This window comes from Salmo salar, chromosome ssa11 (assembly GCF_905237065.1).
Source record: "Salmo salar chromosome ssa11, Ssal_v3.1, whole genome shotgun sequence".
NCBI lineage: Eukaryota > Metazoa > Chordata > Actinopteri > Salmoniformes > Salmonidae > Salmo > Salmo salar.
In genome coordinates, this window is record NC_059452.1 from 70,126,555 (window position 1) to 70,149,972 (window position 23,418).

The 23,418-nt window shown below is 44.7% G+C and overlaps 2 protein-coding genes and 2 long non-coding RNA genes across 4 annotated transcripts; 2 read left to right on the forward strand and 2 right to left on the reverse strand.

The window, feature by feature from the left end:
- The first annotated feature begins 667 nt into the window (after nucleotides 1-667).
- LOC123725180 (uncharacterized) lies at nucleotides 668-7,022 on the forward strand. Its single transcript, XR_006757626.1, has 3 exons — nucleotides 668-1,568; nucleotides 4,154-4,158; nucleotides 7,010-7,022. It is a non-coding gene; the product is annotated as an uncharacterized lncRNA (long non-coding RNA).
- On the forward strand, nucleotides 4,194-4,717 carry LOC106563015 (uncharacterized). Its single transcript, XR_001319163.2, has 2 exons — nucleotides 4,194-4,369; nucleotides 4,484-4,717. It is a non-coding gene; the product is annotated as an uncharacterized lncRNA (long non-coding RNA).
- A 5,092-nt stretch (nucleotides 7,023-12,114) lies between the features above and the next one.
- On the reverse strand, nucleotides 12,115-15,424 carry LOC106562991 (tubulin alpha chain, testis-specific). Its single transcript, XM_014128168.2, has 6 exons — nucleotides 15,305-15,424; nucleotides 14,825-15,047; nucleotides 14,581-14,729; nucleotides 13,284-13,436; nucleotides 12,589-13,116; nucleotides 12,115-12,476 (listed from the first exon to the last, which is right to left on the reverse strand). The coding sequence occupies exons 1-6, from the start codon at nucleotides 15,305-15,307 to the stop codon at nucleotides 12,180-12,182; spliced, it is 1,353 nt and encodes a 450-aa protein (XP_013983643.1). The 5' UTR covers nucleotides 15,308-15,424; the 3' UTR covers nucleotides 12,115-12,179.
- A 4,787-nt stretch (nucleotides 15,425-20,211) lies between these two features.
- On the reverse strand, nucleotides 20,212-22,350 carry LOC106562992 (polyubiquitin-B). The gene is made up of 2 exons (XM_014128170.2): nucleotides 22,207-22,350; nucleotides 20,212-21,320 (listed from the first exon to the last, which is right to left on the reverse strand). The coding sequence occupies exon 2, from the start codon at nucleotides 21,311-21,313 to the stop codon at nucleotides 20,396-20,398; it is 918 nt and encodes a 305-aa protein (XP_013983645.1). The 5' UTR covers nucleotides 21,314-21,320; nucleotides 22,207-22,350; the 3' UTR covers nucleotides 20,212-20,395.
- Between the last annotated feature and the right edge of the window lie 1,068 nt (nucleotides 22,351-23,418).

Below are 23,418 nucleotides of genomic sequence, written 5' to 3' on the forward strand. Positions count from 1 at the left end.
AGCCCCGGGGAGAGTTCTCTTTTCTTTGTGAAGGGCAGGGCGCCCTGGAATGGGTTCGCCCCAAGAGAGGGGCCCAAGCCCTTGAAAGCATAGCGGTTTTGGCGTTGTCCGGTGAGCTCTCCCTGGCCCTTGAAAATCTGGGGGAGAGGGTGTAAATCTTACGCCGGCCCATACCGATATCCGCAGCAGGTCTCCAAGGTGAACAGCCTCTGGCATGTTTTAACAATGTAGGTAAGGGAAGTTGGCAAAAAAGATCCCTAACTTTGGGATAAGGATTGGATCTAAGGGCTGGGTCGGTCGGGCTGGGGTGCGAAGCGGGGCTGGGCTCGAGCTGCGTCTGGGGGAGCAGTCGCCACCATTGGAAGTTTGTTGTGCAGCCCATCTCGTTGCGTCTCATTCGTGGTCTCGCAAGGGGCTGCATGCGGGGGTTCATGGGGTGGTGTCCGTCAGCGGGCCGAAGGCGGACCGGTGGGAGGTTGGGTCCTGCGGTTGGCGGCGGCAACTCTGGACATGCGCCGGGCCCTTCTCGCAGATGTCCCCAGCTACGGCGCTCGCCGGCCCCACACATTGTAGGGGGGAGGTCTCCTCTACGCTCACTAGACTTGAGGCGGAGACTAAACCCATTGGCCCCTCAGTGATAGGGCATTGCATGGATCTGGTTCATGCTCTACGAAGTGGGTAGAGGTATCTCCAGCTTGTCTGGGGAGGGAGGCCTACATCTGATGTGGGTAGTACCATCCACTCCAATGGATTTGCTGCGGAACCATAAAACGGACAGAAGAAGCCTAGGTTCCCACTGGGCACTGATCACTGAATGTCAACTTGATGAAATTCAAAGGAGTGTACCCACCTGTCAATTGGTATTTGCGCTGGAAATTGATGTCAATTGGGTGTAAAAACCCAGTTAAAGTCTGCTGAAGGTTAGTAGCGGCAACTGATGTCCAGTTTGTAAGACAGAAATGCCTCTGATGATACCACTGGCGTGACTCAAATGGATGTCAATTTGATGATATCTGATTGTAGCATGCTACCCTTCACGGTCGCACTCAAACCACCTTCGGGGTAGCTGTGACCCCCTCATGTCAACGTGAGGAAATTCAATGAAGCGGGGGTAAACGGCAGGACATAATTAAGAGTCTCTTGAGGTAGCCAAATGCCTCGTCATCTAATTAGTGACGCGCATGAATGGATGAACGAGATTCCCACTGTCCCTACCTACTATCTAGCGAAACCACAGCCAAGGGAACGGGCTTGACGGAATCAGCGGGGAAAGAAGACCCTGTTGAGCTTGGCTCTTGGCACTGTGAAGAGACATGAGAGGTGTAGAATAAGTGGGAGGCTTCGGCCGCCGGGATAGCCTCTTTTGGCAGGTGAGTAGAGTCGTTCGTGACAGGGTTGGGGTGCAGCCGGATGAGTTGCTGCCCCTCTCATGATGCGCACCGCATGTTTGTGGGGAACCTGGTGCTAAATCATTCGTAGATGAACTGATTCTGGGTCAGGGTTTCGTACGTAGCAGAGCAGCTCACTCGCTGCGATCTATTGAAAGTCAGCCCTCGATCCAAGCTTTTGTCGGGGACGGAAGCGTCTTCCTCCTCCATCCTCCTTTTTTACGTACGGGTTACCAGGTACACTGAGAAGGACCAGCGGCCAGAGGCTAGACACAGTGTGAGAGAGCACAGGCAGGTGGGTAGAAGGCACAAGACATTGACATTGGGCTCTGGATAGGTAGGGGACTAGGTGGTGGTCGCCCATCCACTCGGGCCCGTCCTCTGGTGGGACTGGGAGTCAGGTTGAGACTCGCTGTGGAAGTCAAAAGGTCACCAGGTGCACTCAGAGTCCGAGCAGGGGCGGCCGGACTCAGAGGCTGGGGGCAGCACTCGGGCTGTGGAGGTTGGGTTGGGGACTTAGTCTCTGAGCGGATAAAAGCGGGCGGATCACCAGGTTCACAGAGCTTGTTTCAGGTTAACAGGTGAACACGGAGGCCTCAATAAAGGCGGAAGGGGAACTCCGAGTCCAAGCAGGGGCAGCCGGACTCGGGGGCTGGGGACAGCACTCAGGCCATGGCTCTCCGCGGCCAGTAAAAGGCTAGCATGCGATGAAGTTCACACAAGTGAATGGGAGAGTTGTAAAAGATGAAAAGCTTTTTAGACATATCTCCAAAATGCAGGTCATTGTTGAGCTCTTGATTTGGTTCTGCTCTTTTTTTATTTGTATTATTTTTGTGGTGGAAAACAGTGTGTCGAGCATAACACGTCAACCCGGTTACCCATAGATAATTGCAATTTCATTTTTTGGGTGAAGCTTGCATTCAATTGCCACTTCCTGTGGTACACAACACGCTTCCATTCCCCCTGTCACAAGGAATGTATGCATGATTTAATATGAAATCCTGTTATGGGCAACCGTTAGTTTATTTGGCACTTACTATAGTCATTTTTTCATTGAACCTCTTGAGATGGGGAAAAAAACGTTTTATTTTAGTTTTTATTCATTTGAATGTGTTAGGTGAAGTTTAAGTTATGAATATAAACTGGCAATAATCTACAAGCATACCCCGTTCAAAGGAACTTAAATATTTTGTCTTGCCCATTCACCCTCTGAGTTGCACACACAGACAATTCACGTCTCAATTGTCTCCAGGCTTACAAATCCATCTTTAACCTGTCCTGTTCCCTTGATCTACAAGTGACATCAATAAGGGATCATAGCTTTCACCTGGATTAACCTGGTCAGTCTGTCATGGAAAGAGCAGGTGTCCTAAATGTTTTGTACACAGTGTATTGTTTTCTCTTTATTCAACCTGCATGCCACCCACCCGCCTGGGGACTGTGGGTTATGAGACAACCCCAGCATCACTAGCTTGCATGTTCTGCAGCCTTGTAAAGATAGGGAGAGGATGACTGGGAGGCAGGTTGGCATTTATTGTCATGAATCTTGCCCTGGAGGCAGTTCTGCAAAGTGGTCACTAGCTGGCACAGGCATAAAATAATAAAATCTGATTTTAAACCTAACCTTTACAACACTGCTAATCCTTAACTTAAATTAAGACCATAAAACAAAATGATTTTCCATAAATGTTTACGATATAACCAATGTTGACTTTGCAGCTGGTATATCTAGAGGTAATCGCGCAGTTCTGCCTCCAGGGCAAGATTCATGACAAATATCAACCTGCGACTGGGAGAGGCAATGTAAAATCGATAACAAAATTGTTTTGACAATTAACATGCTTTTTCTTGCTTCAAGTATGTTTTATTATGAAAACTACAATATATTCATGTACAATTCGTTTTTCAACCTAAAAGACATCAAAAAAAAATTGTACATTGGTATTTCAACAGTGTTATTGTAAGAATTGAAATGTTTAAACAGAGGATACATCAAAAACAGTACAAACAAGTGCAGTATGTTCTGAGTATGTTACTTTAACGTCACACTATAACTACATGGGATTCTTGTGGAAAGACTGCATGTTGTTTTGGGTGTATTGAGTTACGTCTTCATCAACATTTGCAGAATATTCCTGTAATGTTTTCACCTCTTGTCAGATGGCAGCAGCCTAGTCGGCTGCAGACACTCATAAGGAGTTCAAGTAGTTTATTTTCCATTTGCAGGTATTAAAAGTAATACATACATTGGAATTCCTTGTAGGAGCTCTCTCAAATATAGGAAAGTGCATACCAGTGGTGGCAGCTGAGGGGAGGATGGCTCATAATAACGGAGAGAATGAAATGGCATCAAACACATGGAAACTATGTGTTTGACGTATTTGATACCATTCCATTCATTGCGCTCCAGCCATTACAACGAGCCTGTCCTCCCCAATTAAGCTCCCACCAACCTCCTGTGGTACATACACATAAGCAGTAACAAAAACTTCAATAAAAATGCAGTGGAAAGATCATAAAATAAAAAAAGGTTCAGTTATGTTCTAAAAGAATGATTAAAAGCAGTTTAGGTCCCAGATAGAACTGGGATAGAAGCTGTTCTTTAACCTGTGATCACTGGTCCTCACTAGACTGGTGCCCTGCATGTCTATTTTTTTATTGGAGTTTTTCAGGTTTTGAATTGATATCTGTGTTTGTGGAACCACTTAGGGCTGGAATGAGGTGTCTGTTTGTTCCCAATTCTATCAGAAATTAGGGTCCTCAAGGTCCTGTGTCAGGAAGGTGCGTGTGTGTGTGCGTGTGTGTGTGTGTGTGTGTGTGTGTGTGTGTGTGTTGACAAAGCATACAAGACAGGTAGCTTGTTAATGCCAACTAATATATTTGGGTTCAGTTGTCTTAACAAAACGTTTGTTTGTTTTCAGGATGACATCTTCATCCCTGAAAATGTTTTCATCCTGGAGGAGACTGTGCAGGAGGCAGAGGTGGTACATGCAAATCCATGTTATTTCTAAGGCTATTGTTTATTTCAAGTATATGCAGTGATTCTTGAATATAACTATAGCCTAATAGATGTCTTAATTGTTTTCTACCAACAGGAAAGAACGGTTAGTACAGCATGCCAAACTGACCCCTGGGTGCCTGAGTGTTCCTCTGCTGCGGCGGAGAAGAGGTCCACCAGGACCACCACTAAAGAGCTCGAGGCCCAGCTAGATTGCACTGACGACCATCAGTATACAACCGAGGCCTGCCCCTATACGCCACAGATGGAGCTGACGGAGAGTGAGATGAGTGAAGACCAGGACTCGCTGTATGAACCTGAGTGCACAGAATCACAATCATCACAGTGCGAGCCAAGAGATACTATCGATCACTTTGGGGTAGCGGGATGGCATTCCGAAAAATGGGAAAGGAGCATGCCATTCAACAGCGAATTCAAAGATACACCCATCCATAAAGGGAATCGGAGTGGAATAGTTTTTCCGCAGATAATTTTTTTTTTTTTTACAAATATTACGTTTCAATGGATGTGCAACCTTGTCCTAGTCCTGCTGTTTCAACTCTCTCTTTCAACCTATCAATTCTCAGTTATGAAAAGCCAACTGACATTTGCTCCTGAGGCGTTGAACTGTTGCACCCTCTATAACCACTGTGGTTATTATTTTGATGTAAAATGGGCTTTTGTAAAAAAAAAAAAAAAAAAAAACAAAAAAAAAAACATTTGATTGATTGTCTGACTGATGGGACATTTTAATAGTATCTGTAACATATTTTGGTGCGTATTTAATCTGCATTTCAACTTCATAAAGTGGCAATCCGCAGTAGAAACAATAACAAAGTGTCTCCCTGCTCCTCTTTCTGTAAAAAGCTGAGGGATGGGGCTGGAGAAATGTAAGCACTCTCAAATGCATAGACAGAGCTATAGATGCAAGGACTGACCATCCATCCATGATATCAAAATTATAAACCTGTTTCTATGATCTGTTTCCACTACCATGTACCCAGTTCGCTTCCTTTCCAATAGATGGCAGCCAAAGCTAGTTTAAGTCGCTACTCTAGCGACAGGGACACGGGATTAGTGCGCACTGAAAGTTGTTTATTCTTCAAAGCAAGTTTATCTGGTTACGCTTGAACCTGTTATAGTGGACAAGCTAACAAATAGTATTTTTACATAAGGTGCAGGCATTAGGTCTATGTCTTTAGGCTAGGCTAGATTTACTAAATGAACTGGGTTTATTCAATGCTATGCGCGCTTCATGGAAGAAACGACAAACGCAGGGATGAGATACCGTACACCTCGTCCAATTCTCACTCCCCATTATTGGTTAGAATGAGATTAAATGAATCATGACGCTGTCTGCGATTCGGACTCCGGTCGTTTAATCAAACGTTAAATGTGTTACCAACGCGCCAAACAGCGCTGATGATGAACATCGTTATAGGATACTGATTATATATATTGAGCACCTACCCACGACTGATATAAACCTTAAACAATTTATAATCAAGCAACATTTCGCCAATTATTTAACTGGCATATCGGCCGCTGACTGGCCGAGTAACCTATTATTTTGTATTTGTTGTTTTCACAATACAAATAAAATAATAAAAACATGTACTTTTTTGTGCACTCACAATTATTTTATTTTTTTATATAAAAAAATAAATATTCTGCAAGGAAGTCCTTCATAAGAATTAGTGGCACGTCCAATAAATACATTGCCATCCAGACACTGACAGGAACCTATCCCACCTGGACAAGAGGAATACCTATGTAAGAATTCTGTTCATTGACTAGAGCTCAGTATTTAACACCATAGTACCCTCGAGACCCTGGGTCTCGATCCCGCCCTGTGCAACTGGGTCCTGGACTTTCTGAAGGGCCGCCCACAGGTGGTGAGGGTAGGAAACATCTCCACCCCGCTGATCCTCAATACTGGGGCCCCACAAGGGTGCGTTCTCAGCCCTCTCCTGTACTCCCTGTTCACCCATGACTGCGTGGTCATGCACGCCTCCAACTCAATCATCAAGTTTGCAGACGACACTACAGTGGTAGGCTTGATTACCCACAACGACTAGAAGGCCTACAGGGAGGAGGTGAGGGCCCTCCGAGTGTGGTGTCAGGAAAATAACCTCTCACTCAACATAAAAAAACAAAGGAGATGATCGTGGACTTCAGGAAACAGCAGAGGGAGCAGCCCCCTATCTACATTGACGGGACAGTAGTGGAGAGGGTGGAGAGTTTTAAGTTCCTCGGCGTACACATCACGCACCAACTGAAATGCTCCACCCACACAGACAGCGTGGTGAAGAAGGCACAACAGGTGCCTCTCCAACCTCAGGAGTCTGAAGAAATTCAGCTTGTCACCTAAAACACTCACAAACTTTTACAGATGCACAATCGAGAGCATCCTGTCGGGCTGTATCACCGCCTGGTACGGCAACTGCTCTGCCCACAACTGCAAGGCTCTCCAGAGGGTAGTGCGGTCTGCACAACGCATCACCGGGGGCAAACTACCTGCCCTGCAGGACACCTACACCACCCGATGTCACAGGAAGGCCAAAAAGATCAACAAGGACAACAACCACCCGAGCCACTGCCTGTTCACCCCGCTATCATCCAGAAGGCGAGGTCAGTACAGGTGCATTAAAGCTGGGACCGAGAGAGTGAAAAACAGCTTCTATCTCAAGGCCATCAGACTGTTAAACAGCAATCACTAACATAGAGTGGCCGCTGTCAACATACAGACTCAAATCTCTTGCCACTATAATACATTTAATAATGGATTTAATAAAGGTATCACTAGGCACTTTAAATAACACCACTTTAATAATGTCTACATATCCTACATTACTCATCTCATATGTATATATTGTATTCTATACCATCTACCGCATCTTGCCTATGCGCATGGCCATCGCTCATCCATATATTTATATGTACACATTCTTATTCATCCCTTTACATTTGTGTGTATTAGGTAGTCGTGAATTTGTTAGATTAATTGTTAGATATTACTGCACTGTTGGAACTAGATGTCACGCCCTGGCCATGTAGAGGTTTTTATTCTCTATTTTGGTTAGGCCAGCGTGTGACTAGGGTGGGCATTCTATGTCCTTTTTTCTATGTTTTGTATTTCTTTGTTTTGGCCTGGTATGGCTCTCAATCAGGGACATCGTTGTCGCTGATTGGGAGCCATACTTAGGTAGCCTGTTTTCCTTTGGGTTTTGTGGGTGGTTTATTTCTGTTTTGTATTACGTACCTGACAGAGCTGTTTGGCTGTCGTTTTGTTTATTTGTAAAGTGTTCATTTTTTCCCATTAAATTACAAAGATGAACAAATTCCATGCTGCACCTTGGTCTCTTCACAATGACAGCCGTTACAGAACCACCCACCACCAACGGACCAAGCAGCGTGGGAAAAAGGAGTCATGGACCTGGGAGGAAATCCTGGATGGGGCAGAACCGTTGACAAGGCCGGGAGAATACCGCCGCCCGCCGGAGGAGATAGAGGCAGCGAAGGCAGAACGGCATTTCTGGGAGGATCGGCTGGCACGGCAAGAGGAGGCTGAGAGGCAGCACCCAAAACATTTTTTGGGGGGGGCACACGGGGAGATTGGCGGAGACAGGCGATAGACCTGAGCCAACTCCCCGTGCTTACCGGAAGCAGCGTGGTACTGGTCAGGCACCGTGTTATGCGGTGAAGCGCACGGTGTCTCCAGTGCACGCTCATAGCCCGGTGCGCTATAGGCCAGCCCCCCGTAAGTGCCATGCTAGAGTGGGCATCGAGCCAGGGCGGATTGTGACAGCTCAGCGCGTCTGGTCTCCAGTGCCCCGTCTCGGCCCAGGGTATGCTGTGCCGGCTCTGCGTACTGTGTCTCCGGGGTGCTGGGAGGGCTCAGTTCGTCCTGTGCCTGTGCTCCGCCCATGCCGGGCGAAAGTGGGCATTCAGCCTGGAAGAGTGGTGGCAAGCCTACTCACCAGATCTCCAGTGCTCCCCCACAGCCCGGTCGATCCTGTGCCTGCTCCCAGAGTCAGGCCTCCTGCATGTCTCCACAGTCTGGTGAATCCTGTGCCTGCGCCCAGAGCCAGGCCTCCTGCATGTCTCCCCAGCCTGGTGAATCCTGTGCCTGCACACAGAGCCAGGCCTCCTGCAAGTCTCCCAAGCCTGGTGAGTCCTGTGCCTGCTCCCAAAGCCAGGCCTCCTGCAAGTCTCCCCAGCCTGGTGAGTCCTGTGCCTGCTCCCAGAGCCAGGCCTCCTGCATGTCTCCCCAGCCTGGTGAATCCTGTGCCTGCGCCCAGAGCCAGGCCTACTGCAAGTCTCGCCAGTCCTGAGCCGCCAGAGCCGCCCGCCTGTCCGGCGCAGCCAGAGCCGCCCACCTGTCCGGCGCAGCCAGAGTCACCCGCGGCGAGGGTCCCCAGTCCGGGGTCGGCGGCGAGGGACCCCGCTCTAGAGGTGCCACCAAAGTGGGGTGAGCCAGTGGTGGAGCGGGGTCTGCGTCCCGCCCCTGAGCCGCCACCGCGGATAAATGCCCACCCGGACCCTTCCCTAGAGGTTTAGGTTTTGCGGCCAGAGTCCGCACCTTTCGGGTGGGGTACTGTCACGCCCTGGCCATAGAGAGGTTTTTATTCTCTTTTTTGGTTAGGCGAGGGTGTGACTAGGGTGGGCATTCTATGTCCTTTTTTCTATGTTTTGTATTTCTTTGTTTTGGCCTGGTATGGCTCTCAATCAGGGACAGCTGTACATCGTTGTCGCTGATTGGGAGCCATACTTAGGTAGCCTGTTTTGCTTTGGGTTTTGTGGGTGGTTTATTTCTGTTTTGTATTACGTACCTGACAGAGCTGTTTGGCTGTCGTTTTGTTTATTTGTAAAGTGTTCATTTTTTCCCATTAAATTACAAAGATGAACAAATTCCATGCTGCACCTTGGTCTCTTCACAACGACGGCCGTTACACTAGAAGCACAAGCATGTCGCTACACTCGCATTAACATCTGCTAACCATGTGTATGTGACCAATAAAATTTGATTTGATTTGAACCTCTGACTGGATGTAATACAGCCACCATCCACTGGGATTTTCTGCCGTATCGCTACCATCTCTCTATCACAGTGCCATCCATTTTGTCACCAAAGCCCCATATACTACCCACCACTGCGACCTGTTTGCTCTCGTTGGCTGGCCCTCGCTACATATTCGTCGCCAAACCCACTGGATCCAGGTCATATATAAATCTTTGTTCGGTAATCTCAGCTTACTGGTCAACATAGCAACACCTACCCGTAGCATGCGCTCCAGCAGGTATATTTCACTGGTCATCCCCTAAGCCAACACCTTGTTTGGCCACCTTTCCTTCCAGTTCTCTGCTGCCAATGACTGGAACGAACTGCAAAAACCACTGAAGCTGAAGATTTATCTCCCTCTAACTTTAAGCATCAGCTGTCAGAGCAGTTTACCGATCACTGTACCATTACACAGCCAATCTGTAAATAGCACACCCAACTACCTCATCCCCATATTGTTATTTATCTTTTTGCTCTTTTGCACCCCAGTATCTCTACTTGCACATCATATGCACATCTATCACTCCAGTGTTAATGCTAAATTGTAATTATTTCGCCACTATGGCCTATTTATTGCCTTACCTCCCTAATCTTTTACATTTGCACACACTGTACATAGATTTTTCTATTGTGTTATTGACTGTACGTTTGTTTATGTGTAACTCTGTGTTGTTTTTGTCGCACTGCTTTGCTTTATCTTGGCCAGGTCGCAGTTGTAAATGAGAACTTGTTCTCGACTGGCCTACCTGGTTAAATAAAGCTGAGAAAAAGAAGAAGAAAAAACACACTCATACCCTAGCCATTACCTGGCAGCATCCCCCACTCACACCAGTTTGTTTGCCTACGCCGACCTTCTAGCTGAGGTGTTTCAAGCGGCATATCTGTGTTACTGCTACGAGAACAAACTCTTTGATCTGGGGCAACGATCGGCTCAAACATGAACGGCTTCAGTAGTTTTATTGGCTCCCTAACATTATTTCATTCTCTGTAATAAACTCATTCTCAGACTTGGAGCTACTCGGGAAATTCAACCATTTGTGGGAGTTCCAAAATGTTCTCCCCTGCCAGTGATGCAACAATGCCAATATGGCGATTCACAGTTAGCTGATGTTCTAAATCATAGTGTTTCCATTCCCATTTAAATTATGCCAATTTACATTTACATTTACATTTAAGTCATTTAGCAGACGCTCTTATCCAGAGCGACTTACAAAATGGTGCATTCACCTTATGATATCCAGTGGAACAACCACTTTACAATAGTGCATCTAAATCTTTTAAGGGGGGGGGGTTAGAAGGATTACTTTATCCTATCCTAGGTATTCCTTAAAGAGGTGGGGTTTCAGGTGTCTCCGGAAGGTGGTGATTGACTCCGCTGTCCTGGCGTCGTGAGGGAGCTTGTTCCACCATTGGGGTGCCAGAGCAGCGAACAGTTTTGACTGGGCTGAGCGGGAACTGTGCTTCCTCAGAGGTAGGGGGGCCAGCAGGCCAGTGGTGGATGAACGCAGTGCCCTTGTTTGAGTGTAGGGCCTGATCAGAGCCTGAAGGTATGGAGGTGCCGTTCCCTTCACAGCTCCGTAGGCAATCACCATGGTCTTGTAGCGGATGCGAGCTTCAACTGGAAGCCAGTGGAGAGAGCGGAGGAGCGGGGTGACGTGAGAGAACTTGGGAAGGTTGAACACCAGACGGGCTGCGGCGTTCTGGATGAGTTGTAGGGGTTTAATGGCACAGGCAGGGAGTGCCTGGATTAGGACCTGCGCCGCTTCCTGTGTGAGGCAGGGTCGTACTCTGCGAATGTTGTAGAGCATGAACCTACAGGATCGGGTCACCGCCTTGATGTTAGTGGAGAACGACAGGGTGTTGTCCAGGATCACGCCAAGGTTCTTAGCACTCTGGGAGGACACAAGGGAGTTGTCAACCGTGATGGCGAGATCTAATTTATGTGGCTCGTGCAATGGAATGTATTTGTAATGCTAGTTGCATTGATTCAACAAATCACAGCAGACTGATGGTACACTTACTGCTTTGCTCCTATGGGTACATTAGCAATAGCGAGAAATAGTAAAGGCGTATTTTTGTAGGCACCAACTCCACCATGGTTTGTTGGACAAAGGCTTTTAAGAAAACGAATGGCGTTTTTGGATAAAAGCCGAAAATAAGGTCTTTGATAAACAGACTTAGATCTCATACGTTTTTTTTTTCTGAGATAATCTTCATCAGCTAATGTTACTTTTTTGTGAATGTTGGAAGAATTTGTTATAAAAAAGTACCTAAAGGCTTCATAATTCCTAAATATAATGTTAAATGACTGCTATCATCTCATTGAACAAAACATATAAGATCTCCTAAACCTGTTAACCTTAGTTATTCATATTAAACATGCTCTACAAATCTTCAAACAAGGCCTTTTCAAAAGCCCCCCTGGTACTGTATACCTGTTTTATACTCCATAGGAATTTACAGTAATCTGATAAAACTAGACTAGCAGACTGGTTGATTTACCCATTTTCCATTTAATCAATAAATGTTTAACTGATAATTATATTTGCTCTGCCTAATGTCCCAGTAATCTCCATTTGTTCTATCAAGTGGACATAGTGAGTTATATATTCTGTGCAGATACTGTTAACTGAATAATTTAGTGAAAAAATCCACAGGAGAATAGACCAAAAACAGAACTTTTATTAAAATTGTCAATCAACAGTAAAACATTTTTCAATCAGGTCAGGATTCAGTACTCCTCTCCTTCCTCAGCTTCTCCCTCCACTGAATCCACTCCGACTTCCTCGTAGTCCTTCTCCAGGGCAGCCAGATCTTCTCTGGCCTCAGAGAACTCTCCCTCCTCCATACCCTCTCCCACATACCAGTGCACAAAGGCACGCTTGGCATACATCAGATCAAACTTGTGGTCGAGTCGAGCCCAGGCCTCAGCGATGGCTGTGGTGTTGCTCAACATGCAAACGGCTCTCTGGACCTTGGCAAGATCTCCACCTGGCACCACTGTGGGTGGCTGGTAGTTGATACCTACCTACAGGGAACAAGAAGAAAGAAAAAAAGTATAATAATCTGACTAACCAATTATACTTGAAAAGTTTAGGAACATAGATCATTGTGAATGAATAAACCCATTGCTTGTTTACCTTGAAGCCGGTGGGGCACCAATCGACAAACTGGATAGTGCGTTTGGTCTTGATGGTGGCGATGGCAGCATTGACATCCTTGGGCACCACATCCCCACGATACAGCATGCAGCAGGCCATGTACTTGCCATGGCGAGGGTCACACTTCACCATCTGGTTGGCTGGCTCGAAGCAAGCGTTGGTGATCTCTGCCACAGAAAGCATCTCGTGGTAGGCCTTCTCAGCAGAGATGACGGGTGCGTAGGTGACCAGGGGGAAGTGGATACGGGGGTATGGCACCAGGTTGGTCTGGAACTCAGTCAGGTCCACGTTAAGGGCTCCATCGAAACGCAGCGAGGCGGTGATGGAGGAGACGATCTGGCCAATGAGCCTGTTGAGGTTAGTATAGGTGGGGCGCTCGATGTCCAGGTTACGACGGCAGATGTCGTAGATGGCCTCGTTGTCGACCATGAAGGCACAGTCTGAGTGTTCCAGGGTGGTGTGGGTGGTCAGGATAGAATTATAGGGCTCTACCACTGCTGTGGACACCTGAACACATACACAAGTGGTAGAACAGTCATCTTTAGGTTACACATAATGAAAATGTACATATTAAACAAACACAAGTATTGAGTACGAGGACAAAGTACAGTACTAGTTTTGATGGCATGGAAATCTACCAAATATTAATGTGAGCAACTAAACCTTAGAAATACCTGAGGGGCGGGGTAAATGGCAAACTCCAGTTTGGACTTCTTGCCATAGTCCACAGACAGTCTCTCCATGAGCAGAGAGGCAAAACCTGAGCCGGTTCCACCACCAAAGCTGTGGAAGATCAGGAAGCCCTGAAGCCCAGTGCACTGGTCTGACTGGGGTGAGAAAGAATACAAGGGGTAAGGGTAGAGTCCTGCATCGTGTTGGATACTCACGGTTCGATGCGGTTGACCAGCAAAAAAAATCAGCTGGTGGGAAATAAAACATTCTTTCAGCCCCCAGTTCAGAACAGTTATATTGCAGGTCAGAAACTTTTTAAGTCAAGATAATACTTATTTTTTACAACCCCAGGAGCTTAATTTTTTATTGTGGTGCAAATTCCATTACGCTACATGAGCAGTGAGGCAGACATAGCCAGGCCTAGAATACAAGCCACGCAGTGAGAGAGTGGAGCAGGGAACTGTCCATCCGTAGGCCTATTTGTGTGGTGCTGAAACATTCCGAATTTTTCCAAGCGCAGAGTTCATGTTCCCTTCCCCCACTCGACAATACATTGCCAAATTGATTTTCCCTGACTCCTAGATCATGCAAAATTGGCTAATGAAATCCCCCGGTTTGGAAGGATTTTGGAGTCATTGAGGACAACAACCTGGTAGATGGATACACAGCCAGCAAAAGTGCAAGCAGGTATTTGTTTACAACAATTTAGTCAATTATCAGATAATTATTACATTAATTCCGGCTTTTGTTCATTTACACTACACACAGGCCATATAAAGTTTAAACCTGTGCGGCTGGTAAATGCTAATGCTAGTAGCCAATAGCCTACTAAATACATGTAGGCACCTTTTGCAGCAAAAACCCAATGATCATCAACTAGATTCTGCCTCAGGCCACTTTTTTCTTGAGCTGATGGTCAGGGGGCCAGAACATAATTGCAAACAATTTGTAGACTGCAAACCCAAACAGATAATATTTGGCTAAGACATACTTATGTCAAGCCTGGCTTACAATCACATATCTTTCTATTATACAATTTTTTAAATATATATATTTTTTTACTTGAAGCTGATTTGCTGGTGTTTTAACAGTCTTTTGATGTTGAATATCAGTTTAGGCTTGGCATTGATGTGGCCGGCGCGGGGGTGCAGATCCAAAAAAAACCTGACCTGTGCAAGACACTAGGTCAGGGACAGACTGGCCTCACTGGTGTACAACCCTGTTCAAGTAGCTTGCAAGTAAAGTTACATAACTTCTAGTTGGAAACACACCGCTATGAGTTCGCATGCTGTTACTCACCAGCTTGCGAACTCGGTCCAGCACCAGATCCACGATCTCCTTGCCAATTGTATAGTGGCCACGTGCATAGTTGTTGGCGGCATCCTCCTTACCGGTGATGAGCTGCTCCGGGTGGAACAACTGACGGTATGTCCCGGTGCGGACCTCATCTATGAAAAATCACAACTCAGTTCAGGCGGGATTTAAAAAAATAAATGTAAAAAATCTTAGTCATGTCAATATTTTAGGAAATGTTCATTCTTACCAACAACAGTTGGTTCGAGGTCCACAAACACCGCACGAGGGACATGTTTTCCCGCTCCAGTCTCGCTGAAGAAGGTGTTGAAGGAGTCATCTCCTCCGCCTATGGTTTTGTCACTGGGCATCTGCCCATCGGGCTGGATCCCATGTTCCAAGCAGTAGAGTTCCCAGCAGGCATTCCCGATCTGCACACCGGCCTGACCAACGTGGATAGAGATGCACTCACGCTGTGGAGAAATAACATTTGACACAATTTACTAGCTCTTAAGACAAATGTGTAAAAGCTGGCCGATTTAGGTTGATGTTGCTTAGCTAGCTATTACATCATTGCTGAATTGTTAGTTAAGAGGTAGCTAATATTAAGTTAGCTAGCTAGCTAGGTAGCCAATGTAAAAAAAAAAAATGTTTGCCAATGTTAGCTACCATTATATAATTTGACCAAAATTGTTTTGTTGGTCACTCATCTTCTTGACAGAAAACTTACCATGTTGATTATAAGTAAGACCTGTAGCTAATTAATGTTTAACAAAAATGCGTTCGACGGTTGGCTAGCTAGGCTAACTTGGCCCTACAACTTCCAACGGTTAACTGACAGAAAAATTGAAAATCATCGCGGATTCGCGATAATATAGGTCCCTGAATGAGCCCGCCTTCCTTTAAACCCAATTGGGTGTATTTCAAACAGATGCTGTGTCAATCAATCTTTATTCTTTTGCAATTGGACCATTATATAATTTTTCAAAAATCAACTTGATTTACGGCTGTTATATTGGCTTGTTTGGTTGGACCAATCCTGCATTTTCAAATGACAGCGCGGGCTTTTTAGGTCAAGTTCAAGAAATTCAATTTTACCCAAGTCAGTGAGGTGAATTCAATGCTTCCTTCTGCTATTCACTACTGTGTAGCTGGCAATATTGGAATTGATGATTATTTTTGATTCAGCTCAAAGAAAAAACGCAAAATCTTATTTATGACAAAAACTTACTGGTAAACTTGTAACTGGCCAAGAACTGGAAACAGCAGTAGCCTACTAGGTCAAGGCTAGCTCTTATTTTAGTCCTGCAGCATGCTTTATCTTCTAGCCCAAAGTAAACTGCTCTATAGCCCTTTTCCAGGGTTACCGATAATGATGCTGGACAAAGTGCTCAAATGAACTCATCTTTCTGATGTGTGTGTTGTTGTCCTTCTACTCATCTGAATAAAATAAATGAATAAAAATGAAAAGACAACATATTTTCCAGCATCATTTGGAAGCAGAGGAGGAGGGTGAGACAGGAGGAGAGAAGGGGAGGAGTGAGTGAGGGGAGGAGAGAACATAGCTCAATTGTGTTGGGGATTACAGTTCAATAGGGTTCAATCTGGTTTGTAGAACAGGTATTCTATTAAGAAACATTTGAAAAAGAGTTAGATAAACAAAGTTTCACTCCACAAATGATACAATGGTTGACAATATAAAATACAGATACAAAAAAATTACATTGTAGACCACTCAAATTAAATAGTTTTAAGACACTAAAAGCAGTCAAACATGGGACATCATTAAAGCCATAAACTAGCATTGGTGTAAAATACTTAAGTAAAAATACTTAAAGTATTACTTCAGTCGTTTTTTGGGGTATCTGTACTTTACTATTAATATTTACTTCATTACATTCCTAAAGAAAATAATGTACTTTTTACTCCATACATTTTCCTTGACACCCAAAAGTACTCGTTACATTTTGAATGCTTAGCAGGACGGGAAAATGGTGCAATTCACTCACTTATCACTACTGCCTCTGATCTGGAGGACTCACTAAGCACACATGCTTCATGTGTAAATTATGTGTGCCCCTGGCTATCCATAAAAAAATACATGGTGCAGTCTGGTTTGCTTCATATAAGGAACAATAAATTATTTATACTTTGACTTTTGATACTATACTTAAGTATATTTTAGCAATTACATTTACTTTTGATACTTAAGTACATTTAAAACCAAATACTTTTAGACTTTTACTCAAGTAGTATTTTCCTGGGTGACTTTTACTTGAGTCATTTTTTATTAATGCATCTTTACTTTTACTCAAGTATGACAATTGTGTACTTTTCCCACCACTGTAAACTAGATGTACTAAAACTAAACTTTTATTGGCCATATTAATTAATCATGATAAATTCAGAATTAACTGCTCTTAGCACTTGGTCTACTAACTTTATGGTGTCGAAGAGACCTCCCACAGCCTTTAGTTTAATGACCATATGAGGTCAGCTCACCCAGTGTTTCTTTATCAGAGTCCTTGACACCGTTTCACATTTTCTATCAGAGATGTTAAATTATCTTCCATTTAGTTCACTAAGTACGTTGTGTAAAGAAGGGGACTGAGCATCATGATGTACTAGACTACATTTCTTTATAGTGTCATTTCTGCCGCTGTTTTGCCTGTCTGGGACATGGGCTCAGGGAGAGAGTGGAGGGGTCAGAGAGACTGACAAGACTGAGGGAGAGAGCAGAACGAGAGGACTTGATAGCCGAAAGACTGAAGCTGCAGAGATGTCCCAGAAACAGCCAAACAGCCAAACCACCACCACCACCTGACATTTGGGCTGAGCTGAGAGCGCTGAGAGACATGTTGGTGGAGCAGAGAGTGGAGTTGAGGAACATGGAGACCTGACTGGGGGACAGTGAGGGGGAGGTGGAAGAGCAGAAAAACAAGGTGATGGTACTAACAACGGATCTGGGAATCACCAAGAATGAAGTGCAGTTCCTAAAAAACTAAATTGGCAAGCTGGAGACAGAGAATGCAGATAATGATAAGAGCAAATATATATTTGAGTTAAATGAAGTTTATGAGACAAATTAACTCAAGTTCCTCTCTTATGTAATGACTGCCATGGGTGCCAGAATGACAGCCAGTGAGGGAGGTGGAGGAGCAAAAAAACGAGGTGACGTCTCTTGGAGAGGTACTGAGCGCCACTAAGACAATTGCAGCCCCAGAAGAAAAAGGTGGACTAGCTGGAGAAAGAGAATGCAAGTAACTGTATTTAGGAATGGAATACTTCACATTTGTAACTTGATCAAGATAGAAGGATAAAGCTTGTTATGAAAGTGTTACTTATTGATTCAGTGGCCACTTAGCCTATTCAAAGACTTTTCCTTTCTGTTCAATTTAACCCCGGAGGCCAATGACAGACATTGATACACTAATCTACCATTTTCTGGAAACAGCCTTTGAGGACAGACTGAACACCAGGAAGGTGAAGGAGCTGAAGAGAGAGAATGGCAGTTAAAATACCTTATATATGACCTTCTAATTCACAGAAACATTCCACGTTTCAACATTTGTAGTATGAGGTCTGTCAAGATAGGGACTTTCCTTTGTTTGGGCTTCAAAATATAGTGTGGTGAAGGCAGTGGTGTGCTGTTAGTGAATCTTTGAATTCACTAAAAGACCAAATGCGTCCTTCTCCGCTGTTTTGACTGATGGAGTCGTAGGACCCCTCAATACCGAAACCTCACTGGTCTACAACAAAAGTCACCACCAACATTTGCACGGCCTACATACCAAACACAGGTAATGAATAAGGTGACCAGTGACCAAATTAATCTACACTAGTAAGAGTCTACTACTTCAGGTTCACTGCCAGGGATTACAGATCTCCGTAATGGATGGGTGTTTACCTATACCACAATGACCAGACTTACGTGGAATAGGGAACAAAACAATGGTAGTGAAAGTGATATATACATATCTAATGCATTGTCTCTATGGCTGGAGGAAGGTGACATGGTCTACATGCATCTCCCCTCAGTTCAAGGGCTATATGATGGTGCTGAATACAGTCCCAACACCTTCAGTGGCATCCTGCTCTTCCTTATGAAAGGGACTTTCTGATGTGAGCAGTTCTGGGGTTAAAGCCCTCATGTCTACTGGACGTAATAAACATCAATAGCTCTGGAAAAAATTAAGAGCCCACTGCAAAATCATCAGTTTCTCTGGTTTTATTATTTATAGGTATGTGTTTGGGTAAAATGAAAATTTTTGTTTTGTTCTATCAACTACTGACATTTCTCCCAAATAAAAATGTGATTTAGAGCATTTATTTGCAGAAAATGACAACTGGTCAAAATGACAAAAAAGATGCAGTGCGGTCAGACCTGAAATAATGCAAAGAAAATAAATTCATATTCATTTTTAAACACAACACTAATGGTTTAACTGAGGAAGAGTTCAGAAATCAATATTTGGTGGAATAACCCTGATTTTCAATCACAGCTTCATGTGTCTTGGCATGCTCTCCACCAGTCTTTCACAATGATGTTGGATTACTTTATGTCACTCATGGGCGCAAAAATTCAACCAGCTCGGCTTTGTTTGATGGCTTGTGACCATGCACCTTCCTCTTGATCACATTCCAGAGGTGTTGAATGGGTTTCAGGTCTGGAGATTGGGCTGGCCATGACAGGGTCTTGTTCTGGTGGTCCTCCATCCCCACCTTGACTGACCTGGCTGTGGCATGGAGCATTGTCCTGCTGTAAAAAACAATCCTGAGTTGGGGAACATTGTCAGAGCAGAAGGAAGCAAGTTCTTTCAGGATAACAGTGTACATGGCTTGATTCATGTGTCCTCCAAAGACATCTGCCCGATTCCAGCCTTGCTGAAGCACTCCCAGACCATCACCAAGCCAGTCTCACAACCACTGTGACATGTCAGTAGTTTAAACAAAAATCTGTAAAACCAGAAAATTTGGATTTTGCAGTGGTCTCATTTTTTCCCCAGAGCTACATAAGCATTAAGAAAAATTACTTTTAATCCATTGATACATTTCCTTAATGGTATATGCAATCTGCAGTGAGTGTCAGCTTAGTCTACAGGGACATCTTGTGGTTATAAGTATGAATGACATTTTGCTGTAGGTACTGAATACCTATAGTACCATGAAAAGAGGTTTGATGTAAACCAATCTGAAACAGTCAGATCAAAGCAAGTCATGTCAGTTATTACTCAGGCAGGATGCATTTCAAACTAATCCCTTAGTTCTAGTGCCCACACAATTTAAGGCCTTCAAGCATGAATTACGCAGTACATTAACCATGCATCTCAATTTTTGATTGATTGCGCAAGTGGTAGCTCTAAGTGGTGTCAATTACCCCCATAGGTATTTACAGGCATCCCTTGATTGCAATGTCTTATGTACATCCATTGCACTGACCAGCCCATCTATTTCCTACACAACGAGTACCTCCAAATTTCCCATAGATAACTTCAGAAGTTGAAGTGAGTTTGAATATAGTACTGAACTCGTACCTCTAAAAGCATGAGGCATTTCATTAGGTTTAACATTAAAACATCCCAAAATAGAACTTCCTTCAAGGCTTTGTACTTCAAAAATTTGACTTCAAAGACAACGTCAGGAATGCTTGAACTTTATTGAAATTTAAAGGAATGAAGAGCTGGGATGAGAGGTTAGGGGAGAGGGGAAAGAAAGTCAGAGGTTGGGGTTAGAGGGAAGGGGCGGTCAATGGGTGGGATTGGAGGTAAGGGGGGAAATTGGGGTTAAGATAAGACATCGTTAAGAGCAGAGGAGAAGCTGCTTAGTTGCCACCACGGAGACGCAGGACCAGATGAAGAGTGGACTCCTTCTGGATGTTGTAGTCGGAGAGAGTGCGACCATCTTCCAGCTGCTTGCCAGCGAAGATCAGGCGCTGCTGGTCTGGGGGGATGCCCTCCTTGTCCTGGATCTTGGCCTTGACATTCTCGATGGTGTCACTCGGCTCAACCTCCAGGGTGATGGTCTTACCAGTCAGGGTCTTCACGAAGATCTGCATACCTCCCCTCAGACGGAGCACAAGATGGAGGGTGGACTCCTTTTGGATGTTGTAGTCGGAGAGCGTGCGACCATCTTCCAGCTGCTTGCCAGCGAAGATAAGACGCTGCTGGTCTGGGGGGATGCCCTCCTTGTCCTGGATCTTGGCCTTGACATTCTCGATGGTGTCGCTCGGCTCAACCTCCAGGGTGATGGTCTTACCAGTCAGGGTCTTCACGAAGATCTGCATACCTCCCCTCAGACGGAGCACAAGATGGAGGGTGGACTCCTTCTGGATGTTGTAGTCGGAGAGCGTGCGACCATCTTCCAGCTGCTTGCCAGCGAAGATCAGACGCTGCTGGTCTGGGGGGATGCCCTCCTTGTCCTGGATCTTGGCCTTGACATTCTCGATTGTGTCACTGGGCTCCACCTCTAGGGTGATGGTCTTGCCGGTAAGGGTCTTCACAAAGATCTGCATACCTCCCCTCAGACGGAGCACAAGATGGAGGGTGGACTCCTTCTGGATGTTGTAGTCGGAGAGAGTGCGACCATCTTCCAGCTGCTTGCCAGCGAAGATCAGACGTTGCTGGTCTGGAGGGATGCCCTCCTTGTCCTGGATCTTGGCCTTGACGTTCTCGATGGTGTCACTGGGCTCGACCTCTAGGGTGATGGTCTTTCCGGTAAGTGTCTTTACGAAGATCTGCATCTTGACACTAAGGAAGATAAAATATATATTAGACTAAACTGCTCCCAAGACTAAAAGCAATTAAAATTTAACAGGCTAGACAATTCAAACTTGGTCTCAATCTAGTGTTCATATCAACTTCGTGGGCGAATTTCTAAATAGGGCAGCGCAGAGAGCCTCCCATTGGGGGCAGTACTCAGCTGACGTTGACATCAGCAGGCTCCAGGTGCCACCATTTTAGAACAATTTTGGGTCGTCACTTGTTAACACGCCACATAGCCCTAAACCCCGCCTATTTCTAAAATGTATCTTCAAATCTGATAGTCGTCAAGTACGGACAAGCTGGTTGATCATTTGGAAATTCTATGGAACAGCCATTTCATTTGTCGTCGACACGTATTTAACGTTCTCCTGTTAACAAATTAATGTTACATAATTCTAACATTAACTTAATTTCAATTAGGCCTAATCTAATGCCCGTTCAGCCGAATAAGAGATCGTAGCAAGTTGGGTTTAGTTCACGAGCTGTGCCTCACACTATGCTAGTCACTTACTGTATTTGAATGGCGCCTCAAATAAAACGTTAACTAAATCGCTAGCTAAGTCGAATGAAGGTTAAGGCTATCAATAGTAAATAATCATACGGTTGCACACCTTTTTAACTTGCCAATTTAACACCATACAGTCAACTCTATTTTCTACTTAAACAAGCTAGTTGCAGTAGCTAACGTAAACTAGAAAATTAGCTGGTCTGACCAGCTAACGTAACAGCAACGTTAGCTAGCGTCGACGTTTGCTTGTACATACACAATACGAACGGAAAAGCATCGAGCTACAAATATACACCAAGCTGAATGAAATGTCTGAAAAATGTTTAGTCATTCGTGCTTATTTTTGGATAATACCCTACTTACAGAAAAAAATGATCCACCGGTGTTCTGCCTCTGTCTTCAGGAAACGAGTCTGTTATCGCAAACAAAGGGCTGTGGTATTTATACCTTACCGTCACGTATCCTTCCGCCGTTACACCCAAGTCGAACTATAAACTGCGGATTCGATAAATATCCGTTATCATATGGATTCTTTTGGATGAAGGGACAAAATCTACGACATACCACAGTAAAAACGTTTTATATCAAAGTTAATTTTTAACTCGAAGTACCTGTGTAGGAATGGACGGTCGGATAAAAGAAGTCGATCGTTGGGCGGAGATAGAAATTAGCAAAAATAGTGATTCGTCGTTCTCTAGCAACAAGCTGCTCAGTCAACACGAAACTAGTCGGCCTCGGGCAGTATCAACCTTGCCAGCTAACTAGTCAAATCGGTTTATGTGTTGGCTATGTCAGTAAAGCCTCAAACTTTACTTTTTGAGTAAGCATAGTTTTGCTACATTTACAAGCATCAACATATTAGGATCTCTCCCAGAGAATATTTTTTTTGGGTGCATAGAATACTGTATTATTTAATTTCATGCAACACAGATGTGGACGGTTTATTTTAGGGCATCAACGTGATTGTATAGAAATTGCATTAACAGATGGATCAACATTTTTATTCTACACAAACAGGAAAGGCCATTTCCCTCCAAGCCAGACTCCTTCCTAAGCTCCACCAGCAGATCTAGCACTTATTCAGATCTATGAGGTCTAGAGAACACGCACGGGTGTCCCTTTTGACTTAGTGCTGAGTCAGCAGACTTTTGGTTGACGTTGTTGTCTTTCCTGAGAGGTCATACTGACCATTGTTCCAGACGCTGACACTTTCTATCTGTGAACCATTCATGGACGTCTAAAGAAGGAAGTAGACAGAACCAACGTTGATTAGTTCTGTAGTAGAAACAGTCAATAAACAGTAATCTAGACATTGAGGATTGGTGGTTCTTCTGATAGACTAACCAGGGCCGTCCTTTCATATGTAGGCCTGTTACAGGAGTTTTAAAGTCTCCCCTTGATCTAAACTTATCAGAGAGAGGACATAAGGTTTACATCAGCAAAACCATGTGTGTGTGTGACCTTACCCTCTGTGTGTTGTTGAGGACCTGTGGGTCAGGCTGTCCGTAGTTAGGTGGCTTGGCTCTGGGGTGGCAGCCTAGTCTCCCGATAGCATCCATGTCTGCCACTACGTCT

Coding starts and splice junctions, on each gene's coding strand:
- LOC106562991 (XM_014128168.2), bottom strand. Junction 14,730..14,824: donor CCTCGAACCAACTGTTGTTG/GTAAGAATGAAC, acceptor GATTTTTCATAG/ATGAGGTCCGCACCGGGACA. Junction 13,117..13,283: donor CCATTTACCCCGCCCCTCAG/GTATTTCTAAGG, acceptor GTATGTGTTCAG/GTGTCCACAGCAGTGGTAGA.
- LOC106562992 (XM_014128170.2), bottom strand. CDS start 21,313: ATGCAGATCTTCGTAAAGACACTTACCGGAAAGACCATCACCCTAGAG.